A 25,327-nucleotide genomic window follows, 5' to 3' on the forward strand; every position below is an offset into this window, starting at 1 on the left:
GTATATATGTGCATACATACATGCAATAGCCTCTCCTGGGGACTGTGGAAACACTTCCCTGCTTGTGCTGCTCTGGAGACTGTGTGGATAACGAGATGTTATAAAATGAAATGGGCTTCTTCTTTCTGTATCAGAAAAAGATGCTTAAAATCCAAATCACCACTTGATTGTGTGGCTGTCACAGTGGTGCCAGCCTTTGCTTTTCCCATGTCACCTTCCACTCATTCAGGGCTCCACTGGCCTTTTCCATGTTTAAGTACCAGATGTCAAGGTCAAAATCCATTAAAACCTCCTGCTCCCCATTTTCTTTCTTTTTTTAATTTTTTTTATTAAGAAGCAGGGAGGCAAACAGACAAACTCCTGCATGTGCCCCAACCAGGATGCTCTTGAGGCCACTGCTCCATTGCTTGGGCAACCCAAGCTATTTTAGCATCTGAGGTGAGGCCATGGAGCCATCCTTGGTGCCAGGGCCAACTTGCTTGAACCATTCAATCCATGGCTGCAGGAGAAGAGAGAGAAAGAGAGAAAGGAAGAGGGGTGGAAAAGCAGATGGTCATTTCTGTGTGCCCTGACCGGGAACTGACCCTGGGACATCCATATGACAGGCCAATACTCTACTGCTGAGCCAACTAGCCAGGGCCATTTCCAATTTTCTTGAGTGCAGAGCTGGGCTTATATAATCTGATTTTTAAGAACTGATACTTGACCTGACCAGGCAGTGGTGCAGTGGATAGAGCGTCGGACTGGAATGCAGAGGACCCAGGTTTGAGACCCCGAGGTCACCAGCTTGAGCATGGGCTCATCTGGCTTAAGCAAAAAACTCACCAGCTTGGACCCAAGGTCGCTGGCTCGAGCAAGGGATCACTCGGTCTGCTGAGGCCCATGGTCAAGGCACATATGAGAAAGCAATCAATGAACAATTGGCCCTGGCCGGTTGGCTCAGTGGTAAAGCGTCGGCCTGGCGTGCAGGAGTCCTGGGTTCAATTCCCGGCCAGGACACACAGGAGAAGCGCCCATCTGCTTCTCCACCCCTCCCCCTCTCCTTCCTCTCTGTCTCTCTCTTCCACTCCCGCAGCCAAGGCTCCATTGGAGCAAAGTTGGCCCGGGCGCTGAGGATGGCTCTGTGGCCTCTGCCTCAGGCACTAGAGTGGCTCTCGTTGCAGTAGAGCGACGCCCCAGATGGGCAGAGCATCGCCTCCTGGTGGGCGTGCCGGGTGGATCCCGGTAGGGCTCACTCGGGAGTCTGTCTGACTGCCTCCCCGTTTCCAGCTTCAGAAAAATACAAAAAAGAAAAAAAAATCAATGAACTAAGGTATCGCAACAAGAAACTGATGACTGATGCTTCTCATCTCTCTCCATTCCTGTCTGTCCCTATCTATCCCCCCCCCTCCCTATAAAAGAAAAAGAAAAAAAAAAAGGACTGATATTTGTCTCTTAATTGGTGACAGTGAGGAGTATTAACAACAGTGAAGGTCCCAGGGAAAAAAGGAGAGGGCAGGAATCATAGAGGCTGCCCCAAAGTCAGTCCCTCAAAGTCAGGGGGATATAAGGGTCCAGGCATTTGTTGATCTTTCACTCTGCAAACTGGTCCAAGAACTTGAGGTAGGCCTGACGCTGGGGTGCAGCAGCTGGAATGAAGTGGCCACCAGTATGGGTGAGAGTGATACATCCAGTGAATCGGTTAGCCAGTTGCACACTCTCCTGAGAGGGGATGACACGGTCAGTGTCCCCAAAAACGTGGAGTGAAGGTAGAGCCAAGGGGCCCTGCAGGATGGTTTCTGGAAGACCAAGGCCCCGAGGACAGAAACCAGATACCAGGATGATAAACTTTGGCAAGGAGAAGCGGGAATCACCTGCTTGGCCAAGGGCACACACCAGGGCTGCTAGTGCAGCCCCCTGGCTGAAACCAAGAAGCCCATCGAAAGGTCCCAATTTGTTCAGTGCCTGTGCCACCGTTTCCAGGGCTTCCTCCAGACCTCTGCACACCGTGGGCTCTTGCAGTGCGGAGAAAACATCTGCTTCCTGTTCTGAAAACCACCAGCCCCGAAGCTGCTCCTCCGGAGGGCAGGACCCTATGGCGATATGGGAGATATGAGGGGATTAGGATTAGGGTAAGGGGGAATGCAAGGGGAAAGAAATATGAAAGGGAGGGTTTCATATTTCTCCTTGGGAATAGCAAGGAGAGAAGAAAGTTTGGAGGAAATGAGACTGGGAACAGATTGGGGGGGGGGGGGAGAAGGGGCCGGAATAAATCAAGGTGGAAACTTGGGAGGCTGGGATGGAAGAAAGGAAGGGTATAGACAAAACAAAGGGAGGGTAGGAGGAATGAGTGAGGGATACAGGATGGGCATAGGCTGTAAGGTGGTATGGAGACAAAGCAAGATGACTCGGAGCGCACCTCCCGGAGCCTGATTCGTCTCACCAGACTCCGGCCCAGAGCCCGCGGCGTCCACGATCGGGTGAGGGCCGCTGAGGCACACGAGCTCGGCGCGGCTCCGCAGCGCCTTCCTTAGCGCTCCCGTTTTCTCGCGGAAGCCCCGCTCGCTCTGCCGGAAGCCCGCCAAGCACAACACCCGCAGAGGTTGACGCCCTGCCATAGTGCCGCGAAGCATGCCAAGGGAACGGAAGTGGATTTTCCCCGAGAGGAAGTTGAATTACGCAAGGGGCGGAGACAAATGTCGGCACCACCCCGAAGGCGGGCCTTAGAGCTAGTGGGCGTCCCAAAGATAACGCACAGGGAGGAAGCGCGACTACAGCAAGGCTGATACCTGAGACCCAGGAGCGTCTCAAGGAACGAGTGGCACCACCTTCTGCCCTGTGCAGCTGCAACTCTCGCAAGTCAAGGCTGGAGATGAGCGCGTGGACCCCTCCTGCACCTGAGGTCGCACACTTTGGTCAGGATAATCTTCTGCGACGTCCTCCGAAGCGGCCACTCCTCCCTCCTTAGAGTTCCTGCCTACCTTCCCCAGTGCAGGCTGGCGGGGGGCCTGGGAGGACCGGTCCCGTCCGTGGTTCACGGTCCAAGGCCCCAAGGAACTGCTGGCATAAAAGTCCATGGGGTAGGGCTGCTGCCAGGAAATGTTCCCCAGGGCCACCGCCGCCTAGGGGAGGAAAAAGGGACAATAACACTTGCCAACATTTTTCTAAACAGGATTATTTAATCCAGTCTTCACAATGGCCTACGAAGGTCCTTATTATGAACATACCACAGAGGAAATGTGAGGCTCAAAGAGGTTAAGAGACTTGCCCCAAACTAAGAAGTGGCTCAGCTGTAACTAAGTGCTGCCCACCCACCCCACTCCACTTCAGGTCCCACCTTTGACAGAACCAGGTGTAAAGCCCACTCTCAAATGTTGTTACCTCATAGGGTGTCAGCAGCGGCTTGGGGAAGGCTGTGCCCCAGTCAATGGAGAGGCGTGGACATGCCACCTGAACCCACCTGGGAAAGGAAGTCAGATCAGGCCCAAAGGAAGCAGGTCTTCCTCCACTCCTGGGCAACATAATGAAGAAAATGACTGTGTCCCCAACGCACTCAATGAATGCTTACTATGAGTTCTAAAATAAAAGACTAACTTACTGCTGTTTAGAATAACACTATCAAAAGTATGGATAGGATGAGGGCTAATGGAGAGGGTGAGGAGGGTTAAGAGCAATGCCCCAACAGCCCTGAGGTGACCATGACAAAATCAGCACAGTTCCTTTGGATACTGGTGCTCCTGACCTACACTGGGGTGGCCCTGACCATGGCATGGCCCTGAGCCTGGAGCTGCCTTCATCATACCAGGAGGTCCTGTGGCCCCTGCCCATCTACTTGCTGGTGTTTGCCAGCTGCTATGCCCTTGGCACTGTGGATTATGTGGCTCATTTTTACAATTGTAAGGATGCCACCCATGAGCTGCAGAGCCAGATCCTGGGGGCCAGAGCCAACTTATCCCACAGAGAGATGTACTTCTGACACCCTAACCCCATTCCCACCTGGACAGCTACCATTAAAGAGCAAGTGTAAGGCCCTGGCCGGTTGGCTCAGTGGTAGAGCATCGGCCTGGCATGCAGAAGTCCCAGGTTCGATTCCTGGCCAGGGCACACAGGAGAAGTGCCCATTTGCTTCTCCACCCCTCCCCCTCTCCTTCCTCTCTGTCTCTCTCTTCCCCTCCCGCAGCGAGGCTCCAATGGAGCAAAGATGGCCTGGGCGCTGGGGATGGCTCCTTGGCCTCTGCCCCAGGCGCTAGAGTGGCTCTGGTCTCAAAAGAGCCACGCCCGGGAGGGGCAGAGCATCGCCCCCTGGTGGGCAGAGCGTTGCCCCCTGGCGGGCATGCCGGGTGGATCCCGGTTGGGCGCATGCGGGAGTCTGTCTGACTATCTCTCCCCATTTCCAGCTTCAGAAAAATACAAAAAAAAAATAATAAATAAATAAATAGCAAGTGTACTTTATTAAAAAAAAAAAAAGGAATAACACTACAGTATTGCTTGTCTTCTTTTGTTTCTGCCACTGATTACAAGCTTTCTGAGGGTAGGGCCTGGGCAGCTCTTTTGTGATGGCATTCCCGTATCAAATTTAGTGCCTGGTACAATGCAGGTGCCAACCTCCCCTCGAATTCATCTCACACAGAACCCCTCTGATGTTGCAGTTGCCTGTGAGCCCCAAGATAGGTGTGGTCCAGAGGGTAGTCCCTACTGGATGAGTGCTCTGTAAACAGTACAATTTCACGATCATGGAAGCAATTCCCATTGATTCCAGCCTCAATATGTGCTGGGCAGTACCCAGATTCTAAACCTCTTCTTTTTTCTTTAATCAGTGAGAGGAGAGGGGCAGAGACAGACTCCTACATGTGCCCTAACCCTGGACCCACCCCAGCAAGCCCACCCGGGGCATTTTTCCATTGCTCTGCAACAGTGCTCTTCTTAGCGCCTGAGGTAGAGTGCCCAGGCCAACTTGCTCCAATTGAGCCATGGCTGCAAAAGAGGAAGAGAGAGAGCAAGCGAGAGAAAGAGTGAGCAAGAGAGAGAGAAAGAGCGAGCAAGAGAGAAGCAAGAGGGGAAGGGGTGGAGAAGCAGATGGGTGCTTCTCCTGTGTGCCCTGACCAGGAATTGAACCTGGGACATCCATACACCAGCCAATGCTCTACCACTGAACCAACTGGCCAGGGCCAAATTCTAAACTTCTTTAGCCAGTCATAGCTAGGTAGGTAAGGTGGGGATACTTACACATCAACCAGAGGAAGAAGGCTAAGCTTGCTGGGGAAGATCTCAGAGAGCAGCAGCCTCACAAAGGGAAGTCCCAAGGCTTGGAGCCTAGATTCCAGGTGCTGTTGATAGAGGAAGGCAGAGCTGGAGTTACCATGATCAAACTGTCAAGGCTAAATTCCTTAGTGATTTTTTCCTGCTGAGTTTTGCAGTTAATCCTCAATTCCAGAGGCCATCCCAAGCCCTCTGACCTCCAAGATCTTGGGGCTGCCCTGGCGGCCCAAAGTGCCCAGGATAAGGCCCCAGAATTTAGCTGAGCGGGCAGTGGCTATGGCTTCTTGGCGGTTAGTCTGCATTCGTTGGTGGTCATAGTGCTCTCTGGATAGGATTTTGCTGTATGGGTCGTATCTGGAAAAAAAGTTGTCAGGGTCATGGTGATAGCCACTTTGGGACTTGGGCTGTACACACAGCTCCCTGACTCAGCCCCCTTGGTCTCCTGAACCGTCAGGTTCCACGCAGGTAATTAGGAACAGACGCTAGAGCATGGAGTGTCATTGGGAAGATCAGTCCCACAGCCAGAGCAGGCAAGAGTGGGAGAGGGTTTTAGGATCTCTATGTGAATCCCAGGGGACGGGTGGGTACTGTGCAGCAGCAGCAGTCCTGGATTTGATACTCAGATTCGGGACCCAAGTACCTCAGATCTTTAGGGCTGGGGCTGTTAAGTGGCCAGAGAACAAGGAAGTTTTGGCTGATTAAGGGCCTCAGTGGCAGAGAATCCCACCCTCTCCCCAACTGGTTGCTCCAGCTCAGCCCATACCGGTAAGCAGGGACATTGGGGTTGGCAATCATGACAGACTCCAGATGGAAGCGGCCATCTCCAAGATATCTGCAGGGGGGTAAAAAAGGGGCGGTGGTGTGGGTGGGGCAGCAGCAGAAGCAGGCACAGACCTGGTGTACAGAGGATCGAGTTCCTGGTTGGGTATGCTACTGACTGTAAGAGAACTGGGATAAGTCATTTACCTCCCAAGGTCTTGGTTTTCCAAAATGTAAAACAAAGAGCTTGAAATGGATGACCATAAAGCCCCTTTAGTTATATAATGCAGAATCTAAGAATGACCCCACCCCCAAGCTTCTGGGGGAAGAGTGAAGGTGCAGCGGAGGCTAGGTAAGGCTGCTCCAGGCTATAGAGATCCTAACTTGGAGGTGGGGGACAGCTTCTCCCTTGCTCAATACAAACAAGGGAAGTAGTGTTCAGGGAGGTGCTGTATATGAGATTTCAGGGTCTATACTGGCTACTCTCTGCCCTAACTTACTCTTGGGTCCAGTTACTGAGTTATAACCATAGCTACTGTCTATTGGACTTCTGCCTTCTGTGCACTGGGCCTGGGCTAAAAACCTGGCACATGACTTCACTCCATTCCTGCCAATGATCCTCCAAGCTACCGTACTTCCATTTTATAAGATACAATTGAGCCTGACCAGGTGGTGGCGCACTGGACAGAGCGTCGGACTGGGATGCGGAAGGACCCAGGTTCGAGACCCCGAGGTCACCAGCTTGAGCGCGGGCTCATCTGGCTTGAGCAAAGAGCTCATCAGCTTGGACCCTAGGTCGCTGGCTCCAGCAGGGGGTTACTAGGTCTGCTGAAGGCCCGCGGTCAAGGTACATGCGAGAAAGCAATCAATGAACAACTAAGAAAGCGCAATGAGAAACTGATGATTGATGCTTCTCATCTCTCTCCGTTCCTGTCCGTCTGTCCCTGTCTATCTCTGCCTCTGTAAAAAAAAAAAAAAAAGGCCCTGGCTGGTTGGCTCAGCAGTAGAGCGTTGGCCTGGCGTGCAGGGGACCTGGGTTCGATTCCCGGCCAGGGCACACAGGAGAAGCGCCCATTTGCTTCTCCACCCTCACCCCCTCCTTCCTCTCTGTTTCTCTCTTCCCCTCCCGCAGCCAAGGCTCCATTGGAGCAAAGATGGCCCCGGAGCTGGGGATGGCTCCTTGGCCTCTGCCCCAGGCGCTAGAGTGGCTCTGGTCGCCGCAGAGCGACGCCCCAGAGGGACAGAGCATCACCCCCTGGTGGGCAGAGCGTGGCCCCTGGTGGGCGTGCCGGGTGGATCCCGGTCAGGCGCATGCGGGAGTCTGTCTGACTGTCTCTCCCCGTTTCCAGCTTCAGAAAAATACAAAAAAAAAAAAAAAAAGATACAATTGATGTTCAGGGATGTTAAGAAACTTGCCCAAGGCACATAGCTATTAAGCAGTATCCTTAGGACTCAACTCTAAGCCTAACTACCAGGAGGCTGTACCCAGCATGCCCTAGGACACTGGTAGTCAACCCGGTCCCTACCGCCCACTAGTGGGCGTTGCAGCTTTCATGGTGGGCAGTAGCAGAACAACCAAAGTATAAATAAAAAAATAAATTTAACTATAGTAAGTTGTTTTATAAAGATTTATTCTGCCAAACTTAACAAAAATCCAACATAAAGTACTTGGTAAGTAATTATTATTATATACTTTAACTTGCTGTAACTCTGCTTTATAAATCTTATAAAGTAACTTCCCTACTTTATAAATCACCATTACTGTGGAACCGGTGAGCGGTTAGAAAATTTTACTACTAACAGAGATACAAAAGTGGGTGGTAGGTATAAAAAGGTTGACTACCCCTGCTCTAGGAGATGCTACTTCTAACAGTACATTCTCAGAAAATGAAGAACCCGAGGCCAGAGCATGGAAGACAACCGGCCATGGCAGCTCCTTCTCTGGGAGGCCATACCAAATTCTGAGAAATGGCCAACACTCAGGGTGTCCCTCCAACACACACATCAAAGCCCCCAAGGGCAGGCATCTGCGAGCTCAGCTGTGCAGGCACAGGAACAAGGGAAGTGTTGCTAAGGAAGCAGGCCTTCCAGGTCTGAGCTGAGGAAGGCCTGTCTATGGGCAGGGGTGTCGGTACGGGTGCAGCAAGGCCTGTGGAACCAGCGTCTGCAGCCCCAGAGGTGGGGCTGAGTCCAGGGAGTGCCCCTGCTTCCTTTCCTACCATTAGATGGGAAACGGGGCTCCCTTCCCCAGTCACAGCCGGGAGCTGTCGGCTCTGAGGTTGGCTGCATTCACACAACATTAAGCATTTCCATTACCTAAAATAATTAGGCAGCAGGAGACACGCTGCTCCTGCTTGTTAGCTGTCTGGATGCTAAATTAATGGGGCTACAGCCTGGATGTGCCCATCCATCTTCTCCAATTATATTCCCACCATTTCTAGCCCACCAGCGTTCCCCCATCAGGCCCTCGGATTCCTGCCCCACCCTGGACATAGACTTCTGGACAGTGGACAGAGCACTGGAAAGGGAGATAGAAAACCTGAAACCCCATTTGGTCCCCATCTTGTAGAGTGACCTTGAGCAAACGGCTAAGGAGTTTTAGACTCCCAGGATATATTTCTTATGTCTCTACAACTGGCGCCCCCCTTTTTTTATTTATTTATTCATTATAGAGAGGGGAGAGAGAGTGAGAGAGAGAGAGGGAGAAGGGGGGAGTAGCAGGAAGCATCAACTCCCATATGTGCCTTGACCAGGCAAGCCCAGGGTTTTTTTTTCGAACCGGCAACCTCAGCATTTCCAGGTTGACGCTTTATCCACTGCGCCACCACAGGTCAGGCCCTGGCGCCCCCTTTTTTCACTTACACAACAGCTTCGACCTCTTTGGGCAGGTAGGGGGATGTGCAGCCCAGAATCTCCCCAGGGGACAGGGGCTTGCACTGTGGGACACTCACACGATACTCAGCTTTCAGCTCCTGGGCAACTGCCTACAGGGAAAATAAGAGGAGAAAAGCAAATGGATGGGGAGGGAGAGCCAGGGCCCAAGGCCCAGCCTGCCGCACCTGGCACGGGGACCCAAAAATAGCCTGGAGACTGGCTGCTAGCTGCCCACTCACCTGCAAGCTTGACACAAACTGTATGGTGCTGACCAGGGCAAGGGCACTGGCTGGGGGAAAGGTGAGACGGATAGAGTCCAGTAGGTGGGCAGTGTCTATCCGGATGTCCACGAAGACATACAGCACCCCAAAGTCTTGGGAAGAGGTGTCCATGGGAACTGGGAGGAGGGAAGAGTTCAGGAGACTTTGTGTTGGAAGTCAGGAGGGACAGAGGGCGTGGCCCAAGCCGAGGTCTCTGCGCAGCCAGGACCCATGGCTTCAGGCTGGGTGTAGAAGGAAGTGGTAGGCTAGGAGAGGTGGGGGCACATCACAGGTCCATTGGAAGCTCTTTCTCAGTCACTCAGCCAGGGGCCCAGCCTGCCATACAACTAATAGCCTTTCAGACACCTGCATTTGGGACAGCAGCATGGTTTCCAAGGTAACCAAATCCAAAGGAAAGATCCACCTGCAGAGCAGGAAAGCTGAGGCTATCTCAGAAACCAGGAGGGACCTCATGCCTACAAGCAAGACAGGGCACTGTGATGGAGTTCAGTGTGCAGTCCTGCTTCCCTCCCAGCTCTGCTGGGGTCCAGCTGTCCTAGTCCACCATACCCAGGCAGCTGTGGCCATAGTGCACCAGGAAGTCAGCTCCCAGGGCCCTTGCAGTAAAGTCATCCACACAGCAAGCCCCATAGGTCACGTCGCCCATCACCATCACTTCAGCCTCTGTGAACCTGGGGGGGGGGGGACAATAGCACAGTGACACAAGAATGAGGTGAAAGAGAGACCTAACCCTGTGGAGGTATCTTGGGGCCCAGCTCCTCTCTCTCTACCTCTCCCAATCCCTTGGGTAAGCAGCTGCCACTTTTGCCAACAAGAGTAGGAGGGCCCAGCTGCCACCTCCTCCAGCCCTGGCAGCAGCTCCTAGAACTACAGCTGCACGAGGATGGTCTCTATAGCACCCCAATTCCTCTGCTCAGGCTCCGACTGCAAGAGGGACCCCCAAACCTCAGACTGGCATACACGGGGTCAAACAGAGACCTCAGATGGCCTGATTCATCCCACCTAGAGCAGTGAGCATGCACACATGTGCAAAGGCCCCCGCCCCCAAGTCCTGGAACTGTGCAGTGTGTGGGCATGTATGTGTGGGTACACACAGCCTCCCTGATACCCAGACCCCCTGCTACCTCCTCACCCTTAGTCAGGGCCCTCTGTGCCCAGGATGGGGGACCCATGCACAACTCCCCCACAGCACATGGCACTGCCCACATGCCCGATGCGTCAGGAAGAGTGGGCTCTGGCCAGCACAGCGCCATGTAATCTGCTGCCAGGACTGAATCACTGTGGGATGGGGGTGGATAGGGAAGACCCTTCACCCCCTGAACTCACTACAGGAATGCAGCAGAGGACCAGCTCTTCCCTGAGAGCCCCACACTTGGGGCATGTATCCTGGCTCAGTGACTGAGTCTCCCCATCCCTCCCCTGGGGGAGTAGTGGGAAAGCTGAACTGCTGCCAGTCGGCCCCCAACCCCTCCTCCCCTTCCCCAAATCAGGTTGTGCACAAGAGCAGATTATTCAACTTCTTAGAATGCAGCCTAAGACTCTGAGTCAGCCTGAGCACTTAATTTTTTATAGATTAAAATGTACGCAAATTGGCCCAAGCCCCAGAGAGCATCCCTAAGGGGCAAGAGGGTGGGAGCTGAAAAGTGAGTCTATAGCAGCAGAGCTAGGAGCAGGGTGGGGGGAGGGCAGCAGCAGGGATGAGGAAGGTTCTCACCATGAGATGACCTCCCCTTTCTCCATTCCCCCACCCTGTCCCTGAGATGGTTCCAGATGGCTGAGCACTATCCCCCACTCCCCAAGTATGGCTCATTGTATTGAAGAAATTTAGAGAAGGGGGTAGAGGAGCTGAATACCATCTCCAAGGCACTTCTCCCCTGCCAAGCCCCTCCTTGCCCTACTCCCCAAGATATGCCAGAAAAAAGGTCGTCCCCCCCCAGTCACACCCCATGCCGCCTACTGAGCCCATTCCAGTATCAGCTCTGAGGATTCTCGGGTTCCTTCTCAGGCTCCGCCACCTGCTCTGCCCTAATTTTGGGTTTTTCTCTTTGTGTGTACATGGTTGTAAGGCAGAGGTCCAGAACAAAAAAATGATATCAAAAGGCAAAGCTGCCTGACCGGGCAGTGGCACAGTGTATAGAGCATCGGACTGAGATGCTGAAGACCCAGGTTCGAGACCCCGAGGTTGCCAGCTTGAGCGAGGGCTCATCTGGTTTGAGCAAAAGCCCACCAGCTTGAGCCCAAGGTCGCTGGCTCAAGCAAGGGGTTACTCGATCTGCTGAAGGCCCGTGGTCAAGGCACGTATGAGAAGGCAATCAATGAACAATTAAGATGTTGCAATGCGCAACGAAAAACTAATGATTGATGCTTCTCATCTCTCTGTTCCTGTCTGTCTATCCCTCTCTCTGACTCTCTGTAAAAAAAAAAGAAAAAAAAAAGGAAAAAAAAGGCAAAGCTGTAATGGGCATGGGGTGTTGGCGCAGCTCCCTCTTCAGTGCCCCAAGCCTTACCTTTCCAAGATGTCCACAATGGTGCAGGCAAAGAGGAGGAGGCCTTCAGGCATTTGCAGGGCCACTATGAGACAAAGCAGACATGAGAGCAGAGGATGGGAAGAGGTTGGTATAGAACACTGCCTCTGGCCCTGGCTGGTTGGCTCAGTGGTAGAGCGTCGGCCTGGCATGCAGAAGTCCCAGGTTCGATTCCCGGCCAGGGCACACAGGAGAAGCGCCCATTTGCTTCTCCACCCCTCCCCCTCTCCTTCCTCTCTGTCTCTCTCTTCCCCTCCCGCAGCTGAGGCTCTATTGGAGCAAAGATGGCCCGGGCGCTGGGGATGGCTCCTTGGCCTCTGCCCCAAGCACTAGAGTGGCTCTGGTCGCAACAAAGCGATGCCACGGAGGGGCAGAGCATCACCCCGGTGGGCGTGCTGGGTGGATCCCCGGGCGCATGCGGGAGTCTGTCTGATCATCTCTCCCCGTTTCCAGCTTCAGAAAAATACAAAAAGAAAAAAAAAAAAAGCGCACTGCCTCTAACTGCGCCAGGCAACCTTTCCACCCCCATCCCAGCTCAAATCTTAGGGGCTCACCCTTCTTGGCCTTGGCCCGCTGAATTCTCCAGATTGTCTTGGGGATCTCAAAGTTATAGTTGGAAGGCAGGACTTCAATGGCTGCCTGCAGCTGAGAGTTGTTCAGGATCTCAGAAGGGATTTGATTGGCCAAGCGGCCCCGAGAGGCTCTGCCTAGGATGAATGTAGGGCCTGAGTCAGTACCCAGCTGAAAGTACACCCAGACCCAGCTAAGCTTTTAGCTCCACTCAAGCGTCAGCCCCAGATTGCAGATCCCTTAGGGCTTGGCCCAGCCATCTTCACCATCAAGTTCGTCCTGAAGCTGGAAAGAAAACTCATTAAGCTAGGAAGAAACCTACACAATTAATTTCCATACTTTGAGATTATTGGGAATCAAAGACTTGAGCCCATGAATGGGGATTGGCTCACCTCTTACCTCAGGAGAGTAGAAATGACAGCAGGAGACTGAACTGAGAGGCAAATGGAAAAATAGGCATACAACTGCTCCTTGATAGAGAATAATCCCGAGGAAAACCCAGGAGCCAAGGCACCCCAAGTATTCTGGGAAAATGTCCCTTCTCCCCCAACCTGCAAACACCTTGAAGTTCTGATATCCTAGATAAGAGATCTTTAAGCAAACTGTTATAAATGCTAATTTAAAAGACTGCTCTCCTTACTTGAGTACACTATGTCTACACTGGTTAATTCCTGCACTCTTCCCTCTCATTTAAAAAAAACACCATACATTTAACAGATTTAACAAATTCCCTAGTCCCACTGTTCCACTCCACCTCCCACTCCAGGAAGGATGAAAAGAACACACTCTAGTCAGCACTATGGGCAAATAGGTATGGGGAAAAGACCTTTAGGGAACAGTAATCTGGTGGGGACAAATGTAGATGCACAAATAAGTACAACCCCTGATTAAAGGAGAAAACACTGTAGCCCCTTAGCAAAGCTGAAACCCTTAATCTGCATCCTACTCCCCACAATTCAGCTCAGCTCAACTCCCCAGTTACCTCTTTAGGAGCCACAGTTGGGAATGTGATAAGGCAAGAAATTATTTTACTATTAAACAGATTCTCCAATGTTAACTGAACCTGTACTATGTGTCAGAACTTCTGTTAGGGCTTCTTACTCTGATAGGCAGGATCCTGCCAGACCTGCTTCTTCACCCCATGTGTGTGTGTGGGGGGGGGGTAGGTGGGTGGCTGGGTGGTGGTGGTGATGGTGTTGGTGCAGTGGAGAACTAACTAGCATGGCCGCGGGGATTCTGAGATCAGATCCCTCCTCCCCCCCCCCCCCACTGTGCGACCCACTTCAGTGCCTGCAGCCTATGGGCAGAGGACAGGCAATGGTTCAGGGCCAGTTTGCTCTGGCATGGGGCACTGAGATCAGATTTGAATGTTGCCACTGCTATAGTTTTGTTCAGTTGTTTCAAAGTCCCTGGGCCCACTCACAGAAGCTACTCTGATGGGCCCAGTGGTTGTTGGGGTGTAGGAGCTGGTAGTAGCAACTCAGTTTGTCCCAAGGGCCATTTTCACATGGCCAAATCGTCTATGTCAGTATTCCCCAGAGTATGAGGTTCGAGGGCAGGGCTGTAGTCTAGTTCTTGCACCTTGCACGGGCTTGGTATTGAGTGGGCGCTCAGTAAATGTCGGGTGAATGAAACTATGTCGGGTGCCCTTTTCCTGAAAGCATTCCCTGCGGGCCCACGCGCCTGGGTCCTTCCCTCCCAGTAGGGTCCATCTGTCCCGTTGAGCCTCCATGCATCCGTCTGACCGCCAAGGCACGGGGCGGCGTTTCCGCCCTAAGGACCACAAGCTCTTAGGAGGAGCTGCTCACGACTGCGCCCTAAGGCCACAAAAGACTGGTACCCCCAGGCTCCAGAGCGAATGACGGCGGGGCCTTCCAGGTCTGGCGGGGAAAGGGGACTGGTCCTGTCTCTGACTTGGGTACCCTACCCCAAGATGCGAGGTCCGGAGGCCAGAGTGTTGTGGCACCCACCTCTGCCAGGGCCGTTTTGGCTGCCCAGCTCCGCCGCCTCGGATACAACCAAAGCCGCCATCACTGGCCTGCCCACGTGAGGATCAAAAAGACAGCTCTAGAAGAACGCGGAGAGCACAGACATGGCGATCGCTCGCCGATTAGCCAGCAAGGGGCGGGGATTTGGTGGGCGGGGACCGTGAAAGAAAGAAAGGGGCGGGGCTATGTGGGCCCCCTTCGGCCCGCAAGGTCGGGACTCGCGAGAGCCCCTAGTGGTCCAGGACCACCGCGATGGCACTTTCCCCGCGACCTGGTCCCCTTTTCCTCCTCGCTGACGCGAGCCCGGCGCTCCCAGACCAGAGCTCGCCTATCTGCCGACTCCCTGCCCAACTTCTGCGGGCCGAGTCCTGTATATAGGGACACCATCAGGTCTTCCTTCTGCTCCCCTCGTCTCTCCCCTCCTGGTAAAAGCAGTGGACCCGTGTGAGTAGGGCCACACTGCCTGCCTCGGAGGACACCACCACTGCCCCACAGGACAGAACTCCGTGCCCAGCTCCACATGGAGTCTTCGCGCTGATTTCTAGAGCTCCGAGATGCCTTTATCACCTTTAGAACCCACAGTGTAGAAAGTTCACATGTGAAAAACTGCTACCAGGGGAAGGTCCTGAACCTGAGGGTACTTTCCTGTGAGGATGGGGCAGTCCAAGGACTTATATTCCCTAAACCTTTTGGATTCTAGTCAACATTTTCCCTGCCTAAGCTGCCCCTGGGGTCTGGAATAGACTTTCTTCTGCTCAGTGGTCTGAGCTCCTGGGATTCCAAAGGGAAGGCAGAGTAGCCAGTTGAGACAGCTTTGACCTTTGGAAGAGCAAAGTACCTTCAGGATTGGCCTTCAGCAATGGTTCCCTAGGGCCGTTTGCCCACCTAGCCTTCTGGAACCATCTTCCCTTCTCTGCAGTGGTGATGTGAGCACAGCTGGCCCTTTAAGACAGCTCCATGGCCTCAGGCTCCCCTGGAGGCCCTCCCAGCTTGGAAACTCCTAATTAGGGTGCAGAGAGAGTGAAAACAAGCAGCCAGGGACTGGCCCTGCCTGGAGGCTGCCCAGAGAGGAGGGAAGGCTAGGCAGGTCAGGAGTGAACAGCCAAGGGGAGGACCAGAAGGGGTCAATGCTCTGCCCCTCAGGCCACTGATACATGTTCTTACAACAATCACAACTCTGAACAGAAATGTGGTCAACATGGGTCTCAGGAGCACACCTCTCACCTTGAGCTGAATCAAGCCTGGACTTGCCCATCTTCCTCAGTTTCTCTGGATCAGGATATCAATTCTAGGGATTCCCTGAGTCCAGCTCCTCCCCCTTCACAACACTAAGGTTTAGCCTGTGGGTAGCCTTAGCCCTGGCTTGAAGCTATAATTTCCAAAGGGGAAAGATTGGCTCCAGCAAAGCAATGGCTTCTCCCTAACAGGCACCCTCACCCTTTAGGGCTTTCTCTGAACTAGAGGTGGGCCTGTTGATAATGGAAGGTCCCCATCCTCTTATAATGTCTTCCACAGCCTCTGTGCTAAATGAAGTGCCCTGGCCCCTACAGGGAAACCAGGTGATGTCCAGGAGAACTAGACATCAAGGACAGATGTAAGCATGTCCCCCAAATCCTGCAGTGCAAAATGTTGGGAGCTTCCATTTAATTTGGTCCAAGAACACATCCATCTGTCTGTGGGGGGGTCTCCCTGCCTGAGTTACTCAGCAGTTTGAGTAATTATTGCCTGACAAGAAGGCAGGCACAGTGTACCCCCACATTATACCACAACACCCACTTACTGTCACCTCCACCCTTGGCTGGACTCCAAAGCAGCACCCAGCCCTCCTGAGGCTGAAATAACTCTGCTTCTCACACTCACGCCCAGCTCCAGTCAACTTTGCCTAAGATGCTGGAGTTTGTGGGGCAGGATTCATGGGGAGGTGGCTTGGGGAGGTGGTAAGAAGAGCAACATACCCTGATTCAAGCTGACAGTTTGGCCCTGATTTCCTGTGTGATACTGAGCAAGTTTTTTTAACCTTCCTGGGCCTCAATTTACTTGTGGAGGGCTTCTGCAAGTTCTTAGTGTCACTGAGTTCAACTTTAGTGTCAATTTGGCAGGGCTCAGCAGGGTGTGGGGTCAGCTCAGCCCTGCAGCTGGTCAAGGCTAAGAGAAAGAATGCCTCACCTTCCGTTCTCACCCCAAGATGGGCCAATCTTCAATCTTTGGAACAAGGTTACTTTCTCACCTCCAAGCATTTGTATATTCCAGGGGTCCCCAAACTTTTTACACAGAGGGCCAGTTTACTGTCCCTCAGACTGTTGGAGGGCCGGACTATAAAAAAAAACTATAGCCTAACCTGTGGTGGCGCAGTGGATAAAGCATCGACCTGGAAATGCTGAGGTCGCCGGTTCGAAACCCTGGGCTTGCCTGGTCAAGGCACATATGGGAGTTGATGCTTCCAGCTCCTCCCCCTTCTCTCTCTTTGCCTCTCCTCTCTCTCTCTCTCTCTCCCTCTCCTCTCTAAAATGAATAAATAAAAAAAAATTAAAAAAAACTATAAACAAATCCCTATGCATACTGCACATATCTTATTTTAAAGTAAACAAACAAACAAAAAAAACGGGAACAAATACAATATTTAAAATAAAGAACAAGTAAATTTAAATCAACAAACTGACAAGTATTTCAATGGGAATTATGGGCCTCCTTTTGGCTAAGGAGATGGTCAATGTGCTCCTCTCACTGACCACCAATGAAAGAGGTGCCCCTTCCAGAAGTGTGGCAGGGGCTGGATAAATGGCCTCAGGGGGCCGCATGCGGCCCGCGGGCTGTAGTTTGGGGACTCCTGGTATATTCTCTCCTGCCTGGAATGGCCTTTCTCCTTCTCAGCCTGTTGAACACAGCCCTCAAGGCCTAATCCAAATGGTGCCTCTTCTGTGAAACCTTCCCTGACAATCCTTCACTCCCCAAGAGAGCCTGCAGAGACCCCTCTCATACTTTGTATCTCCTCTAACATTCTAAGACCTCTTGTGGGTTTTTCTTTCCAAAGCTTCTGGAAACCCAAGCCTATTAGCTCACACCAGAGCTTCAGTGCTCTGAATGCATGTATAAGCACTGTCTCATTTAGACTTTCCTCATTAGGTCCCTATTAGACTGTAAACTCCACAAAGGCAAGGATCTTATCTTTCAATTGGCTTAAGTCCCAAGACTAGTTGTGCCCTCGACATGATAGACCCTCAATAAATGTGTCTTGAATGAGTGACTGAGCCCACTCTTTTTCCTCTCCCAGGATCCCTCTTATCCCAGGCCAGTAGGGGGTGCCGGCCTCCACCCAGGATCTTGGCTAGCCTGACCTTCTCAACACTCTGCTCAACCTGCCCCAGATGGCATCTACTTTCTAGGCGGTGCCTTCTCCATTTCCTAATGGAAGCCCCGGGCGGGGGTCTGTGTAGACCGAGGGAAATCAGAGTCTCCCCCGCCCCCTTACAGGCGGAGATAGCCCACTTGCCCCTCATAGATTCTTCCATCTCTCTGGGGTTTGCAACTGTGCCTCCTAGAATGCTTGCTGCCAGATCTAGACCCGCCTGGGGGCTCCTCTCCAAAAGAATAGTGTCCTGGGATGCGGGAACCGCGTCGTCAGGGTCGGTCGGAGCTGTCCTGGGCTGGGAGGAGCCGTCGAGCCTCCAAGGAGGAAGCGGAGCCGACCAAAGAGGAGATGGGCAGGAGTGCGGACTTGTGATCGGAGCCCTGGGCGGCGGTCGACTCGTCCCAGCCTGTCAGCAGAGCGCACGCTTCCAGCCGCCTGGCTGGGTGACCTCCATCCGCGAAGGGCGAACAGGCGGGGGTTGGGCTGCGGGTGCGAGCTCTGGAGAGCCTACGGGCCGGGAGGGGCTTTCAAGTGGTCTGACGACCGGCCCCGGGTTTGGGGCTGGTACCGGGACGGACGCGGGTGGAGGATCGCCCCTGGGGGCGGGCACAGCGCAAACACCTTGGGAGGCGGCGCCGCGCGGCTGAGCGCCACTGCCCTGGGAATAGGACGGCGCTCGGCACCGAGAGCTGAGAGCACTTTCATAAATTTTGTATGGGAGGCGCTCCGTGAGCGGGGGCGGGGAGCGGAGCGAGGGGGAGGGAGCTAGCGAGCCAGAGAGGGAGGGAGAAAGGAGGAGAGGTGGGGGAAGCCGGGGGAGGAAGGGAGGCGCCCCGCTCCGCGGATCGCTCAGTCTTGCAAACGCGCGCAGGGCGCTTTTCCCCGAGCTCCGCGTTGTGCGCGAGCGCCCTTTTGCAGCAGCCGCGGTGGCGGCGGCCCGAGGGGGCGGAAAGAAGGGGGCCGGGGTCGGGGGGGGGGGCGGCGGCCCCCCTCAAAACCGCCTGCAAAGTGCTCTGGGCTGCAGAAGCAGGCCGCCGGCTTCGCGGAGCAAGCCGCTTGTCCCGGGGCTGAGCGAGCGCGCGAGGCTGCCGGACAGCGCCGCGGTTGTTGGTGGGCGCCGGTGCCCTCTGCGCGGGGCTGGAGCTCACCATGCCCCTTCGGGGCCGGGCCGCCAGGCACAAGCGGATCCCCGGCTTGCCCCCGCCTCGACGCGCTCGGATTAGCTGCAGCCAGCGCCCAAGGATTTGAATCCAAACCCTGGAAGGGAGAGCGCCTTGGCCGACCTCGGAGTGGGGGCTCCTCGGCCAACATGTTTCGAAAAGGTGAGTTAGAACCGCAGGGGCAAGTTGGAGTTGGATGCGCACCGGGCAGAGAGCCGCGAGCCCGTGGGCTGCCCGAGAGCTGCTGGCGCTGGGCTCCAGCTGGGGGAGCAGCACCTGGTCGGATGGCAGGCTTGCAGAGACGCACCCGCGGAGGGGTTGCTGCTGGAGCTCAGCACGGGTCGGTGCTGAGTTGGGAGACACAGGATTTGCCCCATAGATCAAGCGACCGGGCCTTGGGATCAGGCTCGGCGAGGTCATTTCGAGACCACGGTGAGCAGCCCATGATGGAAAGGAAGCTGGCCTCCTGGGACCTTTGCTTTGCCATTACAAAGTTTTACATTTGCAGGCTCGGTCCCCTGCGCGGGCACGCGTCGCAGGCTTCTGCCGCTTTGTTGGGAGTGGGGGCAGGTCCATCCCGCGCTCCAGTGCAGCCATCGGTCAGTCACCGCGCGGCCCAGGCGCTCACTGCGCGCTCTAGATTCCCAAGTGGGGCCCGGACGCGGACACTCTCCCGGGAGCCCAGCTTTGCTGTCCACGGACTGGCTCTGGGAACCCAACGGTCGAGGGGGAAGGCTAGCGCTTACGGTCTGGTTCCTCAAACTTTCCCTATGCCTGGTGCGGAGGTACGCGAAGGCAGAGGCCGCGCCGGCTGCTTGCACCGCCTCTGCCAGGCTCAACTTGAGATATGGCCCTGTTACCACCTCACCAGGACCGTCCAGCAGCCTGGCTCATTGCCAAGCGCTGCAAAGTTGGCTGGCGCCGGGGAAGTCCCGCCGCGCCCCCACGTGGCTGCTGCGCGGGGAGCGGTTCCCGGGCCCAGGGAGGGCAGGTGACCTAGCCGTGAGCCCGTGGACCCCACCACCCGCTACCCCGACCTCTGCTTCTGCCTCTGTTCCCTCTCAAATCCGGTGGGCTGCGACGCCCGACCGGGAGCCGCCCCTCCCCCCCCCCCGCCCGATTCCTGGCCGAGAGGGGCCGCGGGCGAGCCACCGCGCCAACGGCGGGTAGTCCCGGCCCTGCGGGAACCGGTTGAAGCGGGAGCTCAGGTAGTGTAGGGGCCTGATCCCTGCGCTCCACGCGCCAGCCTTAATCCGCCCCTGTTTCCATGGCAACAGACCGAGGTGTCGTAAGCACAGGATTCTGACCTCACAGTAGGATGGAGAAGGAGAAAACGGGGAGGGAGAGGTGGCCGAGAAGGGGAATGTGTAGTCTCAAGGTGGGCGGAGAGGAGCAGATGTAGCGGTGAAGAAAGAGACCCCATAAGCAGATGGACAGGTGGGGGAAGAAGCCACGCCCTCGCTGGGAGTGGTAAAGGCTTCGTGATGGTCCCCATTCACTTGTGTGTGACTTGTGCCCTCCACGTGGGTCGGTGCAGTGCCCGGGAAATGATGAGCTTTCACTCTGATATGGGGGGGAAAAAGTCTGGCTGGTTGGAGAAACCCCCTCATAGATACACCACAGTTCCTTGTCCCTGAAAAAAGGGACTAAAAGTCCTCTCAGCAACCAGTGTGCTGGCCAGAATGTCTCTACACAAAGAAGGTGCTTTTTACAGAGCTGAACACAGGCCCAGATCTGAGAAACTGGGCCTGAGGCATGCAAACTTGCCCCAGTGGGTAAGACTTCTCCAGCAGTTTTAAAAGTCCACCATGTCTGGCTGCAGGTCTGTGATGGAGATAGTAGAGAGGACTTGACATCTCATTTTCCTTTTGGTCTTTTGTCATTTTGCAGTTTGCCGTTAGAAATGAGCCACGAACCAGTCCATGCACTTTGTCTGGATGGTTTAGGTGCCCAGGGAGGCTTGAGCAGCATCCAGGAACCTTTTTCTCCCATCTTTGCTAGCCAGAGCTCCAGCTTGGGATGAGCCTAGTCATGGGGGGGAGGGGGGCTGCTCCCTAGGGAAGGCTCTTACCCTGCTCAAGAGGTGGCCTTGGGAGTCAGCAGTCACGTGTGTTTCCTCTAAGGCTATTTCCCCTTCCTGCAGACTTGATTGGTGGGGAGACCTTGTACCAACAAATAGGTTTCCACCTGGATTGGTCTGAGGGAAATAGAGGAGAGAAGGCTCTGCTCCATGGCTTGGAGCCTGCTGATGGGACACTGTGTGGGCAAAGGACTTTTATTTTGGTTTTGTCCTGGGCAGTTTTCTCCGTTGGCCCAGATCTGATCCCTAGGACTTGTCTGTTTTACACACATGCTGGACACTCAGATTCTCGGTGTGGAATCTAGGTATGTGCCCAAAGCCAAAGGTGTGTCTGAGGCTAATGTCAAGGGAGGTGGCTATTGAAGTTTCTGCTTCTCAAATTGTTCCTAAAGGCTCCAATCAGAAATGTTTTGAGATAGGTCGCAGTTTCCCTTGCTTATCAAATGCAAAGCCCTACATGGGGTCCTGGTTCTGAGGGAGTTTCATAGTTTAATTATGTTTTGGAGAAGGGTTTGAAAGATGAAAAAAAAAAAGTCATTCTTCCTAAGTCCTAGAGGGGAGGAGACGAGAAAAAACCCTTACTTTTCTGCAAAGGGTAAGGCTCATGGTCTTGACAATGGAGTGCTTTGTGGTCTGAAGCCGGAAAGGAAGAAGGTGAGAGTAGGTATTGGATCCTGAGGGTCATCTCTCTGATTTCTAGTTGTCTTATTACAGTGAGCAGGGTGCCATCCCCTGGCAGGACATTTTAGGGGGTGCTGCCTTGCATTTCTTACTGAACAGACTCTACTGGGCATAACCCTGTTTTGGTGAACCAGAACAGCCCTGAGTGCTCAGTGGATCTTGCTGCTGACAGTGCTGGTAGCTGACAGCTTTGGCAGCTGCCCTGCCAGCTTTTCCATAACCTGGTGTACCCTGGTAGAAGCAGCGATATTAAAAGCAAACCTGTGGCCCTGGCCGGTTGGCTCAGCGGTAGAGCGTCGGCCTAGCGTGCGGAGGACCTGGGTTTGATTCCCGGCCAGGGCACATAGGAGAAGCACCCATTTGCCCCCCCCCCCCCCCCCCGCGCTCCTTCCTCTCTGTCTCTCTCTTCCCCTCCCGCAGCCAAGGCTCCATTGGAGCAAAGATGGCCCGGGCGCTGGGGATGGCTCCTTGGCCTCTGCCCCGGGCGCTAGAGTGGCTCTGGTTGCAACATGGCGACGCCCAGGATGGGCAGAGCGTCGCCCCATGGTGGGCGTGCCGGGTGGATCCCGGTCGGGCGCATGCGGGAGTCTGTCTGACCGTCTGTCCCTGTTTCCAGCTTCAGAAAAATGCAAAAAAAAAAAAAAAAAAGAATAAAAGCAAACCTGTGGTCAGAGATGAGAGGCAGACAGAGCAAGCAAGGTCCCAAGCCACCTAGTATCATCCAGGAAGAAAGGGAAGCCTGCTATGAAATTTGCTTTCCCAGAAGTGGCTTGCTTAAGGTCAGAATCTATGGTTTTCATTTTTAGAGCTACAAAAACAATGCAAATCAACAGCCTCTGGGCTAATACAGAACCTTAAAGTTTTTGTCTTGTTAAGCAGGGAAATAGAGTGCCAAATAGGCTTTGTTAAGTGGCAGTCTAATTAATAATTTAAAATCTTGTAGCTGTCTTTCATTAGAATTTATCTGTACATCAACCACAAAATCAGTCAAACACACTCATTTATAAGTTAATGCCATCCCTGAATAATTCAGCAAGAGCTAGATGAAGGCCTGCAACCCAGTGAGATGCATCTTGTCCTTATGGTTTCCATGGCCAGATGGGCTGGCCTGGTGGCTAGATTGGGTCTCCTTTGTGGGAAGAAGGGAAGGCACAGGGAGGACAGGACCACAGCGTTGTCAGGTGCTTGCTTGATTTGAATCCAGTTAGATGATCACAGAATCTCGAGGTGTGAGAAGGCTCCCTCTCTGGGAGCTTTTGGTGACATGGTCCACTTTACCCCAGTGGAGAGGGGAAAAGAAACGAGTTCCATGGACAGCCAAGACACTTTTCTTTCTGCTGCAGAGGAAGTAGAGAGGGAACATATAAGAGGCCTGCTTGAGAGGGTTGAGATATGAGGCTTCTTAGCCCAAATCCATGTGCAGAAGTGGAATTGCAGTCTTCCCAGACCAATTCTGTCATACTCAAGAAATGTATCCTAGTGAAACCAATGTCACCAAAACAGCTTCTTCTTTTTTTTAAATTAAGTGAGAGGCTGGGGGGTGAAGAGACAGACTCCCACATGTTCCCCGACCAGGATCTACCTGGTGACCCCTGTCTGGGGCTGGTGCTTTGCCCATCTGGGGCCACTTCTCTGTTGCTCGACAATTGAGCTATTTTAGTGCCTGAGGTGAGGCCATGGAGCCATCCTCAGTGCAGGGGCCAACTCTTTGGAGTCAATCTAGCCATGGCTGTGGGGGGTGAGGAGAACGAGGAGAGGGCAGGGTAGAAAAGTAGATGGTTGCTTCTCCTGTGTGCCCTGACCAGGAATTGAACCTGGGACTTCCACACACCGGGCCAATGCTCTACTGCTGAGCCAACTAACTGTCCAGGGCCCAAAACAGCTTCTTTAATTGGGAGTTTCTGGGTTGCTTTTTCTCAAAGATCCTGGTCCTTCTGCCAGAAAAGAGAATTCCTCCTCCTCCAAGGGGAGGAGGAATTTTCTAGGAGTACCCAGACCCTCAAGAGAAAGGAGAGGCAGAGTAAGTAGCTAACTAAAGTCTATGCATGTGTTTTCTTACTGATAGCCAGAATAAAGACAAGGAAAGCAGTGCAGTATTCCCTTTGTGAGCTCAGACAGCGTAGAAAGTGTGTTTTGGGTTGGTTCTTGCTATGCCAATACCTCACTACAGTTCACAGGTCCATTTTCTACAGAGAAACTGTTCAGGACCCAAACTCCCAGCATAGGTACACCAGTCCCTCCACTACAAGAATGAATGACTCCCAGAGTTTTTGGCCTCTGTCTCAGGCTGCCAACCCTGAGCCCTCTGGAGGGTTGAACAGCTGTGTGTATGGAGACCAGGTAGATCAGTGGAGCAGACAGTGGACTTGATGCAATGAGAGGTTCTTGGCCAAGGTTGAAAAGAAGTCTCATTAGGAAAAGGAAAAAGCACAGGAAAGGGTAAATGTGTGCCCTCTGATCTGTGGCACAGTTGACAGCAGATGGGACAAAAGAGGGAGGCTTGTCGGGTGAATCCAGCTCCAGCTTTGGCGTCGGGGCCTGAAAAAGGACAGAGCATAAGTTCACTTGCTGGAGGTGAGAAGGAGGGGCAGGCATCATGAAGGATGGCAAGAACGGATCTGTTTGGTACCATCTGCAGCGAAGTAGTGGTTAAGGTTAAAGCAGAGAGGAGATGACAGGGAGGGAACAGATGGCCGAGCAAGCAAAATAGCTGGCGAAACAGGAACAGAGTCTCCAGGGACAGCAGAAGGCAGGACCTCCACACAGAGTGCCGGAAGCAGCCCTTTCTTTGAGGGGCTGGCCAGACTACCCTGGGTAGAAGTGAATTAGAGAGAGGAGTGGGGTAGGGAACTCAGGGTGAGGGATCTTTGGAGCTGGTTAGGGGGCCCAGGAGCAGGGACCTCCTTAGATGTCATTAACTTGGAAGGGGAGGCAGAGCTGACTTGGTGTCCATCACTGGAGTGAGGGAAAGCCACCTCGGGACTCAGAGCTTGCCTGGCTGAGCCTGCTGGGCAGGGGTACGGATGTTGGGAGGAGGTATGGATGCTAGCTGGAAACAGGGGCGGCAGGGATTAGACTCATCTTCCCAACTTGCCTTGGATTCTCTCATGCTAGGAGAGGCTCCCTTATGCCAATCCCTGTCCACATGCTGACAGTAACTGTGTGTAATTACTGATGGGCCAAGCTAAGTGTGCTCCACGCCTTATATCATCTGCACCGTCACCCTTCAAGATCAAGTCTGTGCTTGTCCCTGCTATACCGATAAGGAAACTGAGGCACAGACAAATGCAGTCCCTTGCTCTGGGTCACTCAGCTAACATATTGTTGACTCAGAATGCAATCCCAGCTCTGTCTGCTACCACACTCTCTTCCGTGCTCTCTCAACCTCTACGCTCACTGTCTCACATGCCCATCTGCCTCGATTTATATGACATTTGTTTTGCAGGGTGTTGGACACTGCTGAATCATTTGTATCTTGTTACAGAGCTCCCTGGTTGTTCCCATGCACTCCCTTTCTGGTTTCCCTCCAGCGGGGTATCTGGGTAGGACCTGGGACTTCTGGGACCCTGAGCCACTGTCCCATGTATCTCTTCTCCTCTGCCCCCCCCCCCTTTATGTCTGAGTAGACACACCCATCATCTGCTTTCTCCTGCTCTGGTTTCTTCAGAGAGACGGGACGGTGGGCCAGCACTCTTCCTGCTTTCACACCCTTGAGAAGGACCTAGCCACGGTTTATTTGGGGGCTGGACCTTCCACGTTCATTGCTCTCCCTAGCTTCCCATTCCAGGCTGGCTGGGTGGATTTGCTAACAGCCATATCCCA

General features: G+C 53.7%; 3 protein-coding genes and 2 pseudogenes across 5 annotated transcripts in view; 2 read left to right on the forward strand and 3 right to left on the reverse strand.

Annotated features, from left to right (window-relative positions):
* Positions 1–302: 302 nt before the first annotated feature.
* OVCA2 (OVCA2 serine hydrolase domain containing) lies at positions 303–2,730 on the reverse strand. Its single transcript, XM_066263057.1, has 2 exons — positions 2,399–2,730; positions 303–2,072 (listed from the first exon to the last, which is right to left on the reverse strand). Exons 1-2 carry the CDS (start codon positions 2,610–2,612, stop codon positions 1,573–1,575), a joined length of 714 nt encoding a protein of 237 aa, XP_066119154.1. The 5' UTR covers positions 2,613–2,730; the 3' UTR covers positions 303–1,572.
* DPH1 (diphthamide biosynthesis 1) lies at positions 303–14,345 on the reverse strand. Of its 3 annotated transcripts, none has more exons than XM_066263056.1 (14): positions 14,218–14,345; positions 12,232–12,384; positions 11,660–11,723; positions 9,702–9,823; positions 9,111–9,268; positions 8,860–8,981; positions 6,002–6,070; positions 5,436–5,592; positions 5,206–5,306; positions 3,361–3,439; positions 2,961–3,101; positions 2,769–2,876; positions 1,854–2,072; positions 303–499 (listed from the first exon to the last, which is right to left on the reverse strand). In XM_066263056.1, exons 1-12 carry the CDS (start codon positions 14,276–14,278, stop codon positions 2,787–2,789), a joined length of 1,317 nt encoding a protein of 438 aa, XP_066119153.1. In that variant the 5' UTR covers positions 14,279–14,345; the 3' UTR covers positions 303–499; positions 1,854–2,072; positions 2,769–2,786. The 3 variants fall into 3 exon arrangements, with proteins under 3 accessions (XP_066119153.1, XP_066119152.1, XP_066119151.1); XM_066263055.1 differs by having other exon boundaries at positions 12,232–12,380; positions 14,175–14,322; XM_066263054.1 differs by having other exon boundaries at positions 2,769–3,101.
* LOC136323511 (dolichol-phosphate mannosyltransferase subunit 3-like) lies at positions 3,678–3,955 on the forward strand (annotated as a pseudogene).
* LOC136327510 (small nucleolar RNA SNORA42/SNORA80 family) lies at positions 13,515–13,627 on the reverse strand (annotated as a pseudogene).
* Positions 14,346–18,396: 4,051 nt separating the features above from the next.
* The window catches only part of RTN4RL1 (reticulon 4 receptor like 1), a 78,792-nt gene continuing 71,861 nt past the window's right edge, over positions 18,397–25,327 (forward strand). Inside the window, exon 1 of the mRNA XM_066263058.1 lies at positions 18,397–18,906. Coding sequence (XP_066119155.1) covers positions 18,894–18,906 — 13 coding nt within the window. The 5' untranslated portion in view covers positions 18,397–18,893. The remainder of the gene's footprint in view (positions 18,907–25,327) is intronic.

The sequence above is a fragment of the Saccopteryx bilineata genome, chromosome 2 (genome assembly GCF_036850765.1).
Source record: "Saccopteryx bilineata isolate mSacBil1 chromosome 2, mSacBil1_pri_phased_curated, whole genome shotgun sequence".
In the NCBI taxonomy this organism is placed as follows: domain Eukaryota; kingdom Metazoa; phylum Chordata; class Mammalia; order Chiroptera; family Emballonuridae; genus Saccopteryx; species Saccopteryx bilineata.

Bases quoted from the DNA above. Each gene is read 5' to 3' on its own strand.
- OVCA2 (XM_066263057.1), bottom strand. From the start codon at position 2,612: ATGCTTCGCGGCACTATGGCAGGGCGTCAACCTCTGCGGGTGTTGTGC. The intron at 2,073-2,398 runs GTGCGCTCCGAG...ATATCGCCATAG, and splicing joins GACGAATCAGGCTCCGGGAG to GGTCCTGCCCTCCGGAGGAG.
- DPH1 (XM_066263054.1), bottom strand. From the start codon at position 14,278: ATGGCGGCTTTGGTTGTATCCGAGGCGGCGGAGCTGGGCAGCCAAAAC. The intron at 3,440-5,205 runs GTAAGTATCCCC...TTCCTTTCCCAG, and splicing joins CTTCTTCCTCTGGTTGATGT to GTGGGTTCAGGTGGCATGTC. The intron at 3,102-3,360 runs GTAACAACATTT...TTCCTCCCCTAG, and splicing joins CGCTGCTGACACCCTATGAG to GCGGCGGTGGCCCTGGGGAA.